We start from the raw sequence: 17404 nt of genomic DNA, 5'->3' as shown, positions 1-17404 counted from the left end.
ATAGTCTTACAAGACTAGACTACATATTAGAATTTTTAGATACATAATATTTGTAGAAAAAGCTAGCAGAGTTTTAATACTTAGATCTCCTATTTAATGAAAATGTTCATAGCATGATTTTGCTTCATTGCAAGGGCAGTAGCCTGAGCTTATTCCAGAAGGCACTCTCACTCTTGAACTAGAATCAACTGTTGAAGGTGAGTACTTAGATTCTATAGATGTCACGGATCCTGTACTAGGTACAATTGAAGCTTTGAATTTAATATATCCTGAATTTACACTATCTTCGGATCCAAAATTTGCATTATGTATATTCTCGTTTCTTAAATTCCCTGTACCACATCTTCTAATCGGATCAAAAGAGTGATATCTGTTATTAGGTGGGATAGGAGATTTGTAGCTTCTTCTCCTAAACCTTGGTGTAAATGTTAGTTTATAAGATGAGGGAATATTATGGGGAACAGTGTAATTATTCATATTATTTGACTGATTTACTGCAAATAAAAAGGGTAGACTAGAAGATGGTATATTATTTACAGATGAGAAAACCTGCAGGTTATCATGTATTTGAGAATTTGAATGGGTTCCATATCTTGTTTGAAAGGGAGTAATAGATCTTCTTATTAAAGGAGCCTTTGCTGTATATTGACAATTGTTAGATTGTATTGTAGTCTGATATATTGAAGACTGAACTGGATATTTTAATTGATTAAAATTCCTATTTATTGGTTGACTATAATTTAAAGTTGGAACAAAGGAGTACCCAGCATTAGGAAATCTATTTGGTATAGAAGTTGTAAAGTAAGGAAGAATATTCATACTTGGAGGTACATAGTTGGGAGATCCAGATGAATTCATTGTTACGAAAGAGTAAGGTGCTGAAGAATTATATGTAGTTGGAGGATGTGAAGAATAATAACTATCAGGTAAGATTGGGACTCCGTTCTTGAGTAAATTACTGGTTTCGGATTTTCTTTGAGAGTCTGATGTATTAACATCAGGTTTCAAATTATGATTAGTTATAGTTTCACCCATTAATAAGTGAACACTTCTTGGTGGCATAATTTTATTATTTAGGGATTCTGAAGAAATAGGCTCAAGTAGTTCTTGGGCTAAGGATTGAGAAGTAGTTGAAGATGTTAATGAGCTTCTTGTCTTCTGATTTTCTATTTCATCATTCACTTTACTTGCAAATACATTAGATTGCTCTAATACAGAATTATTCGTATTATTTATATCATTTTGCATCATATATACCTCCTTCTGTAATTTCTCAATTTCATGTTTCAGTTCCTGATATGCTTTTCTCTCACATTGCTGTTCATGGAGTGATTCTATCAATACATTTTGTAATAATCTTGTTTCAACCGATGTAGTACTAGATTTTGGTCTAGGTGTATTTGTAGTAGTTAATTTAGGCTTTATATCAACTGTATTAAAATTCCCGTATTTAGTTGTATTAGTACCATTGCATGATTCTAACTTATCTTTAGACTTCCCAACATTAGGCTGCAAAAGTGAAGCTTCTTTCAATAATTCACGATTTCGCTGACTTTTTTTCACAATTTTTAATTGCTCTTCAACTTCAGCAAGATTAGAGTCTAAGTTATCAATTATTTCATTCTTCTTAACCACATCTTTATTTAATACTTGATTTATTCGCCTTAATTTTGCTACTTCTAATAATAAATGGCGATTTTCTTCATACAAGTATTCTAGCTCACGGTCTTTTTCACTAGATAAATGTTTCTCAAGTTTTTCTGGTAACCCTGAAGTCTTTATTATAGATTTATACCTATTATCAGAAGAATTTAAACATGAATTCTCGTCGTTGAAGAAGTTTTCTTTCTTCATAAAATATTTGAAAAAAAATTATTATTTAGAAGGTCAAAATCTTAATTTTCAAAAAATATTTTATGCTTAAATTCCCGATTACTTAATTGCCCCACAAATAATTTGTGAAATTCTGGCATCTTACCATGCATACATGTGAGACGAGACGAGTTTAATAATTGCAAATATTGGAATATCCTGTATTAAGAATTATATTGGTAAAATTTCAACATTAAATAATTTGTATATTTATTTTTTACTATTTTGACATTATACTACTTAATATTATTAGTAATAATACATTAAATAGTAACTTTTTATAATAATAATAATAATAATTTCAAATATATATATATATACTTATATTAACTTCAATGTCTCTATTTCTTAATATTTATCTAGAAGATGATATATTAATAGTGCTCATAGATGTTGTGTTATAACCTTAACATATTCTAACTTTGAATAGTATAAATGTAGCATCTTGGTAATATTGAATATATTTTGTAAGAATTATTTAATACTTATTTAATATAAAGTAGATAAAGTTAGTATAATTTTATATAATTCTATTAAAAGCTGTTTGTAATCACTAGTCTTAAATATATTATTATCTAGACCTTTAATAAATAAATTTTTGTGAACATAATTAGACGACTCTTGTATTACTGTATTATTATATTACTTATTTAAATCTCAAAGCAAAGTGATAGTTTGGAATTTATATGTAGAATAATATAGATAATAAAATAAAACTTTATCATAGAGAATAATCATAATATTATAAAAGTACTAGAAATATCATAATTAAGAGATGTAATCATATTTCAATATGAGTCAGTGGTTTTTGATGAGATTCGTAAAGAAATCTACTCCAAAATATCAATTACTTTAACTTAAACTAATAATAAGTTACTTTTAGACAATAATAGTTAATTGTAAAGAGTATTTCTATATATTCCTAGAATCTATTATTCAAATAAGTCATCTTACATTAATATAAATCTCGTATTTAACACTTCTTAGGGGTAATTATATAAGTATAATTTATAAGATATATGTATAATATTATTAAAATCATAAATTAGTTTTATAATGGTATATTTAAACTCTCATTTTTACACTTTGATTTGGTAATTCTTACACAATATAATAAATTTATAAATTGCTCTGTAATAGAGACAATAAAATAACTTCTATATACTACTAATAGTTAGATAACAAAACTTAATATTAGATCTATTGTAAATAAAGCTAATAATATGAAGTTCTGTATAGTTAATATTAAGAGTATAATACAAGTTTTTTACTAAAATCCCGCTTTCTAGAATACTTCGAATAAATAGCGCCCAATTTTTCTTTTTGTAAGTGGGCATGGGGGGAATTCCCTATAGTTTCGACGTCCTCTATTCTTTTTACTGAGACTTGGTATATAATGAGAATGACTCAAAATTATGTAGCATACTCAGCATCTCAACAGCTAAATAGTCAGGTTGGTCCAAATACTTCAAATGTCCAACCTATGAGTAGTACTTCATCTCCAACTTTAAGAACTATTAACCAACAAACAACTCAATATAGTGGATACTCTGCAGGAACAGTGATGCAGTCACATGGAACAGCAACTCAATATAAATATGAAAATGCTGACTTAATAAATTCCTCTGAATATGGAGCTACTACACAAACAGGACAGTCTACCAACACGGTGAATTCTTTATCTACAAATACAAATTATAACAATAAAAGTATACAACCTCCAAACAGCATGGGAACATATCCTTCTTATAATTTATCTGGTGAAGATACTAATTACTCGAAAATTACTGCTACATCAAATTGTAATTCTCAGCTAGATACAAACAATGGTAGAAATCTTGCAAACTCTCAGAACTATACACAACAATCTGTAGGCATGCCATTATCTTATGGATCTAGTTCTTCAAATTTATCATATGCTCAATCTGTATCTATGTTATCAAATAACGTGAGTAACCAAATCTCTGATTTATATAACCAAGTATCAACATTAATAAAATCTATTCAGACTAGAGTTGATCCAGCCCAAATTCCTCGACCAATATATGGAAATATAACTGAGGATGAATGTAAGATTTATGAGAGTGATAAATATATTTTACCTCCTTTATCTTTATATGAATCATTTATTCAAATATTGGATAGAGGGAATTCTACATGTAACTTTTTTCGTTTAACTTTAAATCAGATACCAAGCCAGCATTCAATTTTGCAATCTATGAGACTTCCTTTTTCAGTAATAATTCAACCATTTCCCCATTTGCCAGATTTTGCAGAGCCCATTCCAGTTGTTAATACATCCTCAAATATAGATCCAGTTAGATGTTTACGATGCAAAGCATATATCAACTCTTTTACAACTGTCTCTTCTGATGGAAATCAGTGTGTTTGCAATTTTTGTGGTCATATATTTGAAATTCCTTTGGATTATTTAAGAGTATTACAATCTCAGTTTAGAAGCCAGGTTCAAACATGCAGTAATGTACCTCAAATAGATGAAAATTACCCAGAATTAAGTTATGGTGTTGTAGATTACTTTGCCCCTGCAAGTCTTGGAGTTCCTATAAACCCAGATTTGCCGAGTTATTGCTTTGTTATAGAAGCCTCATTATTAGCAGTTCAATATGGGATAACTGGTACAGTTTTATATTGTCTAAAATACCTTTTTTCTCAACTTGCTGCTTCATGCCCAGATATTCACATTTCTTTGATCTTATTTTCTAAGGATCTGATGTTATTTCCTTTACAGAAACGTAATTTTAAGGATTTTGAGAATTTAGATGAATATGATATATCATCAAATTCTGCAAAGTGCGGACTATTTTCTACTAGGATGTGTGTTGTTACAGATATTCAAGAACCTTTCATGCCTTGTCCAATACAAGAATTAAGTATACCTATAGGAGAAAATATTGAATTTCTCTCAGATATATTGGATCGAATTCCAGAGTTAATTCAGTCTCATTCTACAAATTATAGTGCATATTTTTCAGCTATCTCTTTAGCTAGCCAAATAATGGCTGCTAAAAATACTGGTGGGACTATATTTACATTTTGTTCATCTGCTCCAAATATTGGGATTGCTTCAATTAATACTAAGGATATAACTGCAGGACCTAAGTCACCTCCAAGAAGAACATCTAAGGGTTTAAAATATTCTTGTGGTTTTGTCTCAGGATATATTGTTCAAAATATGCAACAACTTGACAATATAATTCAATATTGTCGTAATAATAATACTTCTGTAGAATCTTTTATTTTATCTCCTACTATATATGATGGAAGTAAGGTAATAAACAATATTTTATCTTGTAGTACTTTGGCTTATATTCCTCAGCATACAGGTGGTAAAATCCGCTTATTATCGAATTTTTCAGCTCCAAAAAATTATCAAGATTTATATCAAACTCTTTACAATATTTTTATGATCCAGCCTATAGCTTATGATTGCACATTTAAGCTTAGATGTTCTCGTGGAATAGCAATTAGTAAAGTATATGCTCCTTGGACTGCAGGAAGTTCTACTCCTGACTTATCTGCATTTCAAATCCCTAAAATAGATAGTCACACTTCAATTGCATTCATTCTCAGACACGAAGAAAGCTTAGATCAGATTAAAACTGTCTATTTACAAGCTGCATGTTTATATACATGTAAAAACAAAAAACAACGCATGCTAAGGGTTTTAACATTATCAGTACCTGTAACTACGAGTATTACAACAGCTTTTAGATATGCTTCTGTTGAACCCTTGATTAATTTATACACAAGAATGGCAGCTCATCATATAATTAGTAAAGGTCAGAGAGATTTGACTAATACATCGAATTCTGTTGTTTCTAACCTTACTTTTACATCAAACCAATCTCCAGGATCAATACTGAAGTCATGGAGGCAAGAAACCTTAAATTCAATAATTGAGATGCTCTTTGCATATAGAGAAAATTGTGCAAATACTTCTTCCAGTGGTCAACTAATTCTCCCAGATTCTCTTAAGCTTGTCCTTGTTTATACTTCATCTATATTTAAAAATCCTGCATTGATGCCTCTTAACACTGTATTAGAATATTCTCTTGATGAACAAATAGTTGGGCTACATACTCTTTTATATGCCTCAGTTGGATATACTAGTGCTCATTTGTATCCAAGACTATATTCATTTCATCACTCAATACTAACTGGGACTCCTGAATTACAACAGCTAGAATCATTGGGTTTACCTTATGAATTAACAATGTCAAATTCAAATTCTTCTATGTATTTAAAGTTAACAAGATTTTGGCTTAACTCAAGCCTTCCTTGTAGTGGAGAAAGAGTTTTTTCTGATGGAATTTACATATTAGAAGATGGGGTAAATATATATATATATATTGGATCACAAGTTAGTTCAAATGTAATTCGTGAAATATTTAATGTTGACTTCATTACAAAAGAAAACATAGACACTCTGGAAGTACCAACAAACATAAATGAATCTAATAATACAACTATAGCATCAAGATTATCAAATATTATATATCAAATTAGGATGGATCGTTCAAATATTGCTAATCATCTCCCTATTAAGTTAGTTTCAAGTGTCACTGAATTGAATGAAGCAAGATTCAAACATTTACTAATTGAAGATGCAATTGGATGTGAATCATCATATGTTGACTTTTTATGTAATGTACATAAACTCGTACAAAACAAACTGGTTGAATCTTAATTGCAAGTTAATTCATATATTGATACATTTTGCTAATAAGTATAAGATACTTCAAGTTGTAATTTTTTCAACTTTACAATCAATAGATCTAAATCATCTTCCTTTCAAGCTATATATTTAAAGTTTGATTTCCTATTTCTTTAAAAGCTATATTTACCCTATATTTTGTTATAAAGTTAATTTTTTTTTTTTTTTTTCTTAGAATTCTGCGCTTGAATTCCCCATGTATTATAGTCGAAACTAGTTTTAAGTATTTTAATAAATATATTTTCTGATAAACAATAGGTTATCTAAGTTGTAATATTATTCAACAAATATAAAATAATACCTATCTTGTTACTATAATATGTAATCTGCATAAAGCTTTGAAATTTGTATTATAGCTTCAAACTCGTTAATAGTACTTCGTTTTTCCTCATTTCGTTTTTCAAAATATGCTGCTATACTTCTAATAATAGAAAAGAAATCTTTGAATTCTTCAAGATTAAATAGTCTTGTAGTAAATTCACCCATGCAATATGAGCATATACTATTTGATAATTTACCAACTTTTACAGCTTTGCATTGCTTGCAAACGACATCTTGAGATTGTATAGCAGCAAGTCGTTCATAGAATTCTATTATAAGCCTTTCTTCTATTATATGTGTGTCTATAGGTATATTACAATATATACATTTCCAGTAAAGTGAACTTATAAATTTCCTGGTTGATCCATCCAAGTCTAGATCTCTAACTCCAAGTTCCTCATCCAATGTTAAACTACCAATCAAATCTAAATCATCAATTCCAAGACAATTAGGACATATAAGGTCCTTTATAATAAATGAATTGAATGGTACTTGCCAAACATCTTGAATTCGTGAATGAAATTCAGAAATGCCTACAGTCTGGCAAAATATATAGCGTGTGTGTTCATAATCTTTTCTATGACACCCATCAGGTGCAAAGCATTGATCTAAACCAAATATATTCAAAAATAGATAAGCAAGCTCAAAATCTAATCTAAGATTAGCCAAATTATTCAGATCCTTACGCCCAATAAAATTAGGAAAAGAAAAAATATTTTTATTTATGCTATATTCTTTGATAAAATCTCCACTACTTTCATTATTATTAATATTCATATTCGAATAATTCAACAAACTATTTTTGTAACCAGGATGAATAATGAATGGTAGATTATTTTTCTTTACAACTTTATTACTTTCGTAATTTTCATAGTCAATATTCTCTAGTGGATCGAAGAATTCTCTTATTCCATATTTACTAATAATTAATGCTGGATTTAGTAAAATCTCATTGATGTGTTGTATTTTTTCACTATATGAACCATATAAATCTAAAATTTTGTTAAGTAGAAATTCACGTCTTTGTGAGTCATTCCATTGAGGATTTAATTGATATATTTCACGGGTCTTTCTTATTGGTAACATTAAAAAGTCAGATATCTCATCTAGGATAAATTGCCTTGTATTAATAGGTAGATAATTGAGTATACTTAGATGAATATCATATGGATTTTCAGGGTCCAATGTCCTCCTAAAATAGTTACTTTTATCTATCTGTAGCAAAGCTTTATATTCAACGATGGGAACTAAAGACAAACCAGAAAATAATGGCTTATTATTCAATAGTTCCATCATTTGTTTGAAGTATTGTCTCGATTCATCTTCAATTCTATTCAAATTCGTAGTCAGAACAATTCGGCGTATATTCCCATATACAATTTTAATATCTATATTACTGAGCTCATCTTGCAAGATTTTGAAAAACTTTGAGCTATAGGACTTTGTCATCCTCACAAGTGCCGGATCAAACATTAAAGACTGAGGAGAGCATAACCACCTGTAAAATTGCTCCTGTACATTAATTATAAATTCAGAAAGAATATTATTTGTGTTAATAATAGATTCTTCACTTTTTTGAGAGCTAATTGATTTTTCTACAATATATCTGAGATACTGAAGAGTTTCCTTCAAACATAAAAAAGCTTTCGGAGTTGATAAAGAGGAATGATGATGAAGAGGCTGAATTAAAAAATTATTAGATGAGTTTCTAGATTTCTCCTTTTTCCCAAAATATTCTAATGCTGTTAAATTATTATTATAAGTAGATTCACTTCTGCGCTTCTTGTTACTTGTACTTCTCAGTAAATATCCATCCTTAATATTTGAAAATTCTATGCAGTCAAACATTTCAGCCAATATTATACAATTTCTAACGGCTTCAATCAATATCCATTGTTGGAAATCAAGCTGTGCACCATAATTACGGTAAATTCCAGGATTTACAACCTCTATAAAGTCATTCTCAGAGTTTATGTTTGATGAGATATCACTACCAATTCTAAACAAATCCCAATCATTCTTAGCAGCTGATACAAGTTTTGGATGTCCTAAATCAGGATAAATATCATTAGAAGCCCATGAAACTAAGTTTTTGGAGTGTAAATAACGAGAATATATTATATCAAATATAAAGAATGCAAGGTCCATACGATAATAAAGAATATACAATACTGGTACATTAAGTACCTTTGATAATTCAATTATTAATGAAGTTTTACTAATATATTCATTCATCTTCTTTAAACAAATTAAAATGGATTGCTGATGCCAGTCAAAACGCGATATTTTAGAATCACTATCATCATGAGTATCTAACCATACTGTCAAAAATGGGACACTGATTATATTGAAAGTTTCTTTTTCTGTCATTTTCTCGACGCATTGTATCTCTCTTCCATTGTAATTCAGCCAATTATTATAATCTGAATTCTCCTTATATTTTAATACTTCATTTTTAGACAAAGTAGAGTGAATGAGCAATATACAAGGATCACTTCTTGTATTAGTAATTTTATTCAGACAAAGATTCAAGTTATTAAATGCAATTTTTGCATTATTAAAGTAGTAAGTTTCCTTAGGATTGAGATTGACATCAAGTGACTTAATTGCTTTAGATAATTCTCCTAGTAGCTTTGAATTTTCTATTTGTTGTCCTCCTGCCATAAAAACGAAACAGTCTTTTGTCTTCCAGTCGCTTAGAAGTATGCATAATCTATCATCAAGATTTACTATTGATAAAGAAATCCAACTAATATTCTTACAATACCTTGAAGATGAGTTGAAATCAGTTCTCCATATATTATCACGGATCATTCCATTTTCTTTAACACAATTTGCAAGATTAGGGGTATTACTTTCAATAATATTACCTAAAGACTCGAGAATTGTAAATTCAAGTGGTATATTTGCCTCATATATTCCAATAGTATTTGAGTCACATATTAATGATGACTTTGATTCTATGAATAAATTTTCAGACATCCCTACTTCCATTAGATAATTGTATGCTACACCTCTTGGAAGTTCCTTTTCGCTGGTAATATTTTTGCAGCTGAATTGTTTATCTTTAGTGTCTTCTGCCAGCTTAATTGGAACTGAAGAAGCTACTAAAAATCTGCGTGAAAATTCAAATGGAGCAACATACATTTTCCTATATGATTCAGAGTATAATAAAATATTATAATGACCATGATATTTATTACCATCTGAAGTATTAAAAGGGTATATATCTAATATTTGCAAATTCCCCTTTGTTAAAAATGTATAGCTAGACATAACTTCTTTATTATTTATTTGATTTGATTTATTTTTAAATTGTAAAGTACTTGTATTAACCATTTTATTTTCAAGTTTTTTATTAATTTTAACTTGAGTTTGTTTTAGTGATTCGTACTTCAATAACCACCTTTTTGTTTGATAACTTAACCAGCCCTTAAAATTTGTCTGCAGAAGTTTACTGCGTTCAGATTTTGACAAAGTTCCTGTGTGTAAGACTTTATTAGAATGTGATGTCTTCTCTAATTCTTGAATTACATTTTTTGAGTTCACTTCCTTGCCAAACTCCTTTTCTAATTCCAACATATCTGAATTTGAGTTCCTCTTTTCAATTTTAGAGTTTTCATTGTTATTTATACAAACCTCATCTATATTCTTTTCCTGAGTTGTTATTTGACATTGAGGTTTGGATAAATTTGTCTCTTGACTAATACTTTCTGAATTTACTTTTTTAATACTAAAATACTGTGAAATTTTCTGTTGGTTTGGCCCAGAGAGCTCAGCTTGATTTTTAATCCAAGTTGGTAATGGTAAGCTAGGAAGTGGATTATTCACTCCTTGATATATAGCAGGAATTATCACAATCTTTAAAATTGTATTAATTAATCTTTTTTTATAATATGACCAGTCTAATATATTTCTCACATCCCAATTACTCTCCTTAAGTTTCTTATTTCCGATCATTGTAATTTCTTCAGAATTGTTAGAAATATTGCCTTTTAGTTGCTCTTTTGATTCATGATCATGTAATTCGTTATTATCCTCCTTATTTTGAATAGGAACTTTAGTTAACCTTAACCATTTAGATAACCAATATGCCCTTATTTCTAAGGGAGCAGAAAATATTGACAGTGGAATAGCTCTTTGACTCTTATCTTCCCCTTTTGGATATTCAGATACAATGAACTTACAAGCCACGTTCTTATCAACCAGATATGATGGATTTTGAAGGAATTGAAATAGTCTTCTAGCAGTCGTTATTGCCATTGATTTAGCTGATCCCATTTGCTCCACACTTTTAGACATATTTTTAGTTTCAGATATCAAATAAAAGAGCTGTTCGTCGTCTAAAATACCACTACCTCTAGTTTCTATTAGATTTAACCATCGCAAAGTAGTTTTAGCTACTGACTCATAAGCTTCTTCCTTGCTACTTCCATGCAGAAAAGCAGGGAATATCTCCTCCTGCAAAATCTTAATTAATTGCAATTCACCTCTACGCTTTAACTCAAAACCTTTTAGTTCTTTTAGCTTGTTATCAAAGCCATATACAGCATATCTTTTTTTTAATAATTTATCCTGCTTATCAGACGCCGGTATAAAGAAACATTTGTATGGTCCATCTACTTCAAAATAAATAGAATTCTCAACCTTTGCAATATACTTTTTACTTATTGGATCAAAATCTAGATACTGGTCATTTGTCCAATTTTTGTGTACCTGATGGTTTAGAAGAGTACACACATAATGAATTTTTTTTTTACTCTCATCTTTAAATCTAAAAGTTATCTCATCTGGGAACCCCCTTGGTAAAATGGCCCAAATACCATCAGTATCCAATTCTAAAACTTTTCCAATATTTTCAACTAAAACACGTGCTTCACGAATTACATTACCACCAAGCCACGTTACTATTGCAGCCATTTCCATTGAAAACCAACGACTACCTCTTCTCATAACATATCCATAAAATGAATTTAAAATACACTTGTGTGCCAATTGCAAAGATTCATAGAGTAACTCTTCATTTTGAGCACTTTTTATTGCTATTATATCTTCTTTTAATTCTGCTTGACGTAGTTTCTCTTCAGCATCTTTCTTCTTGTCTTTGTAAATGTATCTACGATCTCTAAAACAGCGAACTGTGTCAACATAAAACGAGTTTTCACGCTGACAAACTATTGAAGACCTAGTTTCTTCAATGCTAATTGTTTGCCGACGATATACCTTACTACAATATTTTTTTAGTCTTTGAATGAGAATTTCAGATTGCTGCCTAGCAGTAAGTGAATCCCAAGAACGTTGACCATTAGATTTATTAGATACCTTATTTGAGTTCATATTTCCAGGAGTAGTTATATCAAGATTTTCAGACTTTTCTTCATAATTAGAATGATCACTGTCACTATTTTGATCATCATCATATTTTACCTTATATGAATTCACATCAAAAGATTCTATTTTTAAATATTTAATTATTCTATCCATCTCTCCCTTTGAAAGTGGGAATATATCTCCTTTCCATCTCCAATTCATAATCCTTTGGCATTTATTAGCTTCTGAATAGAAGGTGCATCTACGACATTGATCATCTGATACAATTGCAGTTGGTTGTAACCTATTAGTAAGAATAATATTGGGATACATTGCAGCAATATCTAAATGATAAATAAGTGGATTAACACTAAGTTTATTATTCTCCCTAAAACTTGTCAATATTTGTAAAATTTCATCCTTCACATCTTGATAATTTGTACAGTCTTCTACTTTTTTGTTTGCCTTTTCAATCCCAAATTTTAAAGTTGAATCTAAATCCTTAATTAAAATATCTAATGTTGCAGTATCTAGACAAAATAATTCAGGGATATCAGAACGAAATATACCACTACACAAAGCTTCTACAGTGCCCCCAACATATGTACTATTTAGTATAGGTCTATTTTCATGAAATTCCATAGATTCATTTATCTTTTTGTTAGGGAATAATATATTCTTTTTAAATGCTTCCTTCATAAGTAGATGTTCACACAATGTTCCAGTACCTCTCCTCAATAATTCCTCTCCTGGAAGTGGGATAATTGTAGCAAGAGCAAAAATAAAGCGATGAACATATGTTTTATACAGGTAATAAGTTGCTACTGCATCAGATACTGAATATTCAGCTAATACTTCTGGATTTTCTCTAGCATATGGAACCATTAGCTCTGGATCCAACTCTACGGGGTTATATCTTAGTTTATCTTTTGTAACACTCTTAAGACTTCTTGAGCCACATGGGAGATATGAATCGCGTTCAACCCAGCGAAAACAGTCCAAATGAAGCATATTAGTGCCAAGAAAGTTTGTCTTTGAATTTCCAACTATGGCACTACCACCACTCTGTTCTACTTGTCTTATGATTCCCCATTGTTCCGTCAAATCCAAACCATATTTCAAGCCTCTTTCAAATAAAAATGGGAAGTCAAAATTATCACCATTATATGAAGAAATAACATGAGGTCTCAATTTCTGTACTAGCTTAACATAATATCTAATCAATGTTTCCTCATTTTCACAATTTATACAAGAAAATGGAGCCGTAAATTCTGGTTTTGGAGAGTATTCAAAGTCGCTAATATCGCTTGAAACAATATTCCTGTTAACTATTAGATACCCTTGCCCTTCAAATACACATGAAATCATCATTATTTCATCTATTTCTACATTTGGAAATTTTAAAGGTTCTTTTGTAGTCTCTATATCCCAAGCCAAGCACCTTAGATCAGGTTGTGACGTATCTTTCTCAAGTAGTTTTAGTTCAAGTAGCTCATTTGTCCAGCGAATAACCTCATACCACATTCCAATAGAAATATTATTATCAATTAATACTCTTACTGAATACAAGATATCATATTCATATATTTCAATGATATTTAGACTGAAATCATCTAGTTTAGCTACTGTGCTTAGTGGATTATTATCACTTTTCTTCTTTTTATTTTCTTTTATAAAGAGTAAAATCTCATTTCTAACAGTAACCAAATTCTTTACATTATTAAAAGATACTTTAATAAGCTCCTTTTTTTCTCCAATTAAGTGGTTTGATAAGTTTAGATCGTCTTTCTCTACTATATCAGCTTCCAAGCCTTCGTCTCTATATTTATTCTCTAGGTTGTTAATAAACCAATGCTTCTTAGTATTAAGATCTGTTTCTAAAAAAAAGTATGGCCTGTAAAAAAAAGGGCTCTTGAAAGTCTCACCACGTTTGTTTACAAAATAAAGATATAAACAGGCATGCTCAACAAAGGATTCTATTAGTTCTTCATTGTTATTGGTATCCACTAAATCTCCCAAAATATTATTTTCTTCTGATATATACTCGGCACTAGATTGCACATTATATAAATAGCCAATTTCTCTACTTTCTATTCCAACTTTCTGCAGTTTTACATCAAAAATCTTATCTAGGTTACGTTTTTTTCTAGAAAAAGTAGATTGCCTCTCTTTTATATTCTTATTTACTTCACTACTCCCAGCATTCAATTTCGCTCGACTTTTCATACTAATAGTTCTTAGCTAACTGAAAGCCTTGTTGAGCTATGTTGCATTATTTCTGTTCACTTTATTGAAGAATTTCGTATGCTACAAAGAAAAAAACCTTGTACAAAAATTACCGCTAATCGCATGCCCCACAGCCGGTATACTCATTTTCAATTGTGACTGAACTATTTAAAATTTAAAGTATTTGAGATGACTATCAAAATGACCTTAAATAATGCCTAACTCTATAAAGAGACAGACTCCATCCTATATAAACCTTAAAAATGAACAATTTTCCAAAAATAATCTATACAGTAAATCTGCCCCATATAAAAATAAATGTAATTCAAAATTTAATTACGAAAAAAATTTGGCCACGAAGTACCTTAGTAGATACAAGTCTCTGAATAGTATGTTACATTCTCCATGTAAAGTGGAATATAATTGCAAGGCAGGAGTTTCGATCTTTATAGATCCACCTGATAAGAGGCTCGGTGCAAATGATATATGTAGTGAAAATTTGTATAAAATGAAGAATTTGAAAGACAAACTTCATAATATTAGATTAGCTCTCGACCTTAAGTTATGTCATGAGAATCTAGAATCTGTTAAGAGTGAAATAGAAGATATTTTAAAGGAGTGCACTAATATTAATTCTAATATTGAATTGATCAAGAAACATGAACGCGTATTAACTGAGAACTTGGCTTTAGTAAAGACAGCATTCAAAGATTCAATAATAAATTATAAAAGGGTAGAGAGAGAAATAAATAGATATCAGTTATATTTTTTAGAGGCTCAAGTTGGGATAGCACCAGCAATAAATGTAAGAAATAAGAAGCGTAAACGTGTAGTTGATGAGAGGCCAGATACTGAAGTTAATAGAAATCTAAGCAATAAACCAGAGGAAATTGACAATAATAATATTCCAAGTACATCTAAAATAAGTAATGATAACTGTAAAGATAATCATAGAATGTTGGAATCAAGAAATACAAATTATAACTCAATTTCCTGTTCAATGTCTGCAATTGCCTTAAATGGCTCTGTAGAGGAATCAGAAGTTTCTACATTGTCTAAAATCAAAGACTGTAGAGTTGAAGGTTCCTCACTTAGTAGTAACAAGAATATGAAGATACAACTAGATTATATTGATAAAGAACACTTTAGAGACGGAAGAAAATTTCAAGATTTGATAAATCAAAAGAATTTATTGTTATTATACTTGCAGGGTACTGAACGAAAAGCTCTCGCAAGTATTCAATATTATAGTCATTCTACCCTGAATAATAATGAAGAAGAAATAATGCAGTCTATTGTTAAAAAAAGATATAGTTACACAGAGAAAAAGGCTTATAATATAGCAAGTAAATATGATGAACTTGATATAGAAAGAAGTTTGTATATGAAAAAATCTCGTTTATTTCGTCACCAGCAGAATTCACGCTATAATACAATGCAGACATTGTCTCCTTTACAGCCATATACTTTACTGAATATGATAGGGAAAGGTGGATTTGCGGAAGTCTGGGAAACTTTAAATATGAATACATGGAAGATAACAGCTGCGAAAATACATGAACTAACCCCTGATATGACTGAGCATGAACGTATTGTTTGTGTTGAAAGAGTTAGTAACGAGATAAGATTACACAAAGATTTAAAGCATCCATATATTGTAAATATGTTGCATTGCTTTGAAGTAGATAATGATCGATTAGTTACGATAATGGAATTATGTGATGGACCAGATATTGACTCTTTCATCAAGATGTATGGACCAGTTTCTGAAGATCTTGCAAAAATATGGATTAGACAGATTTTAGAAGGAATAATGTATTTAAACAACTTTTCTACTTTGAATGCTGGTGAAACCTTACCACTTCAAAGAGATCCTATTATTCATTATGATCTAAAACCAGGGAATATAATCCTACATAAAGGCTGTTGCAAAATTGCTGATTTTGGTTTAAGCAAGGTTGCTGATCCAATTAGTGGTGAAGCTATAATAGAGCGTATTGGAGGAGGAACAGTATGGTATCAACCTCCAGAAATACTTCTAAGACCTGGTGATTCTTTTGATAAATCCAGAATTGTAACCCACAAAGTAGATATATGGGCTATTGGGTGTATTTTCTATGAAATACTACATTCAAGACGACCATTTGGTCTTGGAAGCAGCTCTATAGCAGAAGCTTTTACTTTAATACCACTAGAAGCTACAAATGGCCCTATATTTAGCGATAATATATCACAAGAATGTAAGTCCTATATAAAGTGGCTTTTAACTTATGATTCAAGTGAGAGGCCTTCAATCGATAAAGCATATTGGCATTCCTATATTCAGAATTTAAATAATAATAATTCTACCGTAAATACAAACTCATATTAATATTAATAAGGAAATATATGTATCATTAAAGTATATTTTGATATAGTATCATTTCAGTTAACATATACATAGATATACTAGTGATTTTTTTAGTTTATATTTTATTTTTTTTATAAATTACAAAGATAAATTGGTACACTTAAAACCAATGATAATACTAAGAGTTCAAATTTTCCCACACAACATTGCAAATTAATAGCAGAATCCTTTATTAAAATGTAAAATAGGATTAATATATTTTCATTATACTATATTAGTAAAATTAAATGATAAGTTACTAATGAATAAATATACCTCCTTAAATATTAACAAAGGACAAAGGTTAAAGTAGGTTTTAAAAATTTATTATAAGGAATGTTTTAATATTTGATACTACTTGAATAGATACAAAGAACATAAAATATCTATTGAAAATAAATATTTTAAATCTAAAAAAAAAGAACGGTAAGTTTAAAAAGTACTTTACATCATTTAATTCATTTATAAATATAACAAATCTATAATAGAATTAATCAAGATTATTTAAATGTAAATATAGCTCAAAGGAAGTCCATTCGATCATTATTTAG

The 17404-nt window shown here is 29.6% G+C and overlaps 4 protein-coding genes across 4 annotated transcripts, besides 12 other annotated features; 2 read left to right on the top strand and 2 right to left on the bottom strand.

The window, feature by feature from the left end:
• Window positions 1–93: 93 nt before the first annotated feature.
• CMU_025190 (uncharacterized protein) lies at window positions 94–1854 on the bottom strand (the record flags this gene model as incomplete). Its single annotated transcript, XM_002139826.1, has 1 exon — window positions 94–1854. One exon carries the CDS (start codon window positions 1852–1854, stop codon window positions 94–96), a length of 1761 nt encoding a protein of 586 aa, XP_002139862.1.
• Window positions 1853–1882: a sequence feature (AT_rich).
• Window positions 1883–2064: 182 nt separating this feature from the next.
• Window positions 2065–2142: a sequence feature (AT_rich).
• A 10-nt stretch (window positions 2143–2152) lies between these two features.
• Window positions 2153–2172: a microsatellite.
• A 149-nt stretch (window positions 2173–2321) lies between these two features.
• Window positions 2322–2411: a sequence feature (AT_rich).
• Window positions 2412–2862: 451 nt separating this feature from the next.
• Window positions 2863–2930: a sequence feature (AT_rich).
• Window positions 2931–2979: 49 nt separating this feature from the next.
• Window positions 2980–3000: a sequence feature (AT_rich).
• Window positions 3001–3268: 268 nt separating this feature from the next.
• Window positions 3269–6580, top strand: CMU_025180 (Sec23/Sec24 zinc finger domain-containing protein; the record flags this gene model as incomplete). The annotated part of the gene is made up of 1 exon (XM_002139825.1): window positions 3269–6580. The coding sequence occupies one exon, from the start codon at window positions 3269–3271 to the stop codon at window positions 6578–6580; it is 3312 nt and encodes a 1103-aa protein (XP_002139861.1).
• A 159-nt stretch (window positions 6581–6739) lies between these two features.
• Window positions 6740–6777: a sequence feature (AT_rich).
• A 142-nt stretch (window positions 6778–6919) lies between these two features.
• Window positions 6920–14464, bottom strand: CMU_025170 (DNA polymerase epsilon catalytic subunit, putative; the record flags this gene model as incomplete). Its single annotated transcript, XM_002139824.1, has 1 exon — window positions 6920–14464. One exon carries the CDS (start codon window positions 14462–14464, stop codon window positions 6920–6922), a length of 7545 nt encoding a protein of 2514 aa, XP_002139860.1.
• Window positions 10211–10245: a sequence feature (AT_rich).
• Window positions 10791–10826: a sequence feature (AT_rich).
• Window positions 12383–12404: a sequence feature (AT_rich).
• Window positions 14465–14678: 214 nt separating the features above from the next.
• Window positions 14679–16835, top strand: CMU_025160 (protein kinase domain-containing protein; the record flags this gene model as incomplete). The annotated part of the gene is made up of 1 exon (XM_002139823.1): window positions 14679–16835. The coding sequence occupies one exon, from the start codon at window positions 14679–14681 to the stop codon at window positions 16833–16835; it is 2157 nt and encodes a 718-aa protein (XP_002139859.1).
• An 83-nt stretch (window positions 16836–16918) lies between these two features.
• Window positions 16919–16955: a sequence feature (AT_rich).
• Window positions 16956–17230: 275 nt separating this feature from the next.
• Window positions 17231–17274: a sequence feature (AT_rich).
• Window positions 17275–17404: the final 130 nt, after the last annotated feature.

This window comes from Cryptosporidium muris, genomic scaffold (assembly GCF_000006515.1).
Source record: "Cryptosporidium muris RN66 scf_1106632353999 genomic scaffold, whole genome shotgun sequence".
NCBI lineage: Eukaryota > Apicomplexa > Conoidasida > Eucoccidiorida > Cryptosporidiidae > Cryptosporidium > Cryptosporidium muris.
This window is presented reverse-complemented; position numbering and strand designations above follow the sequence as displayed.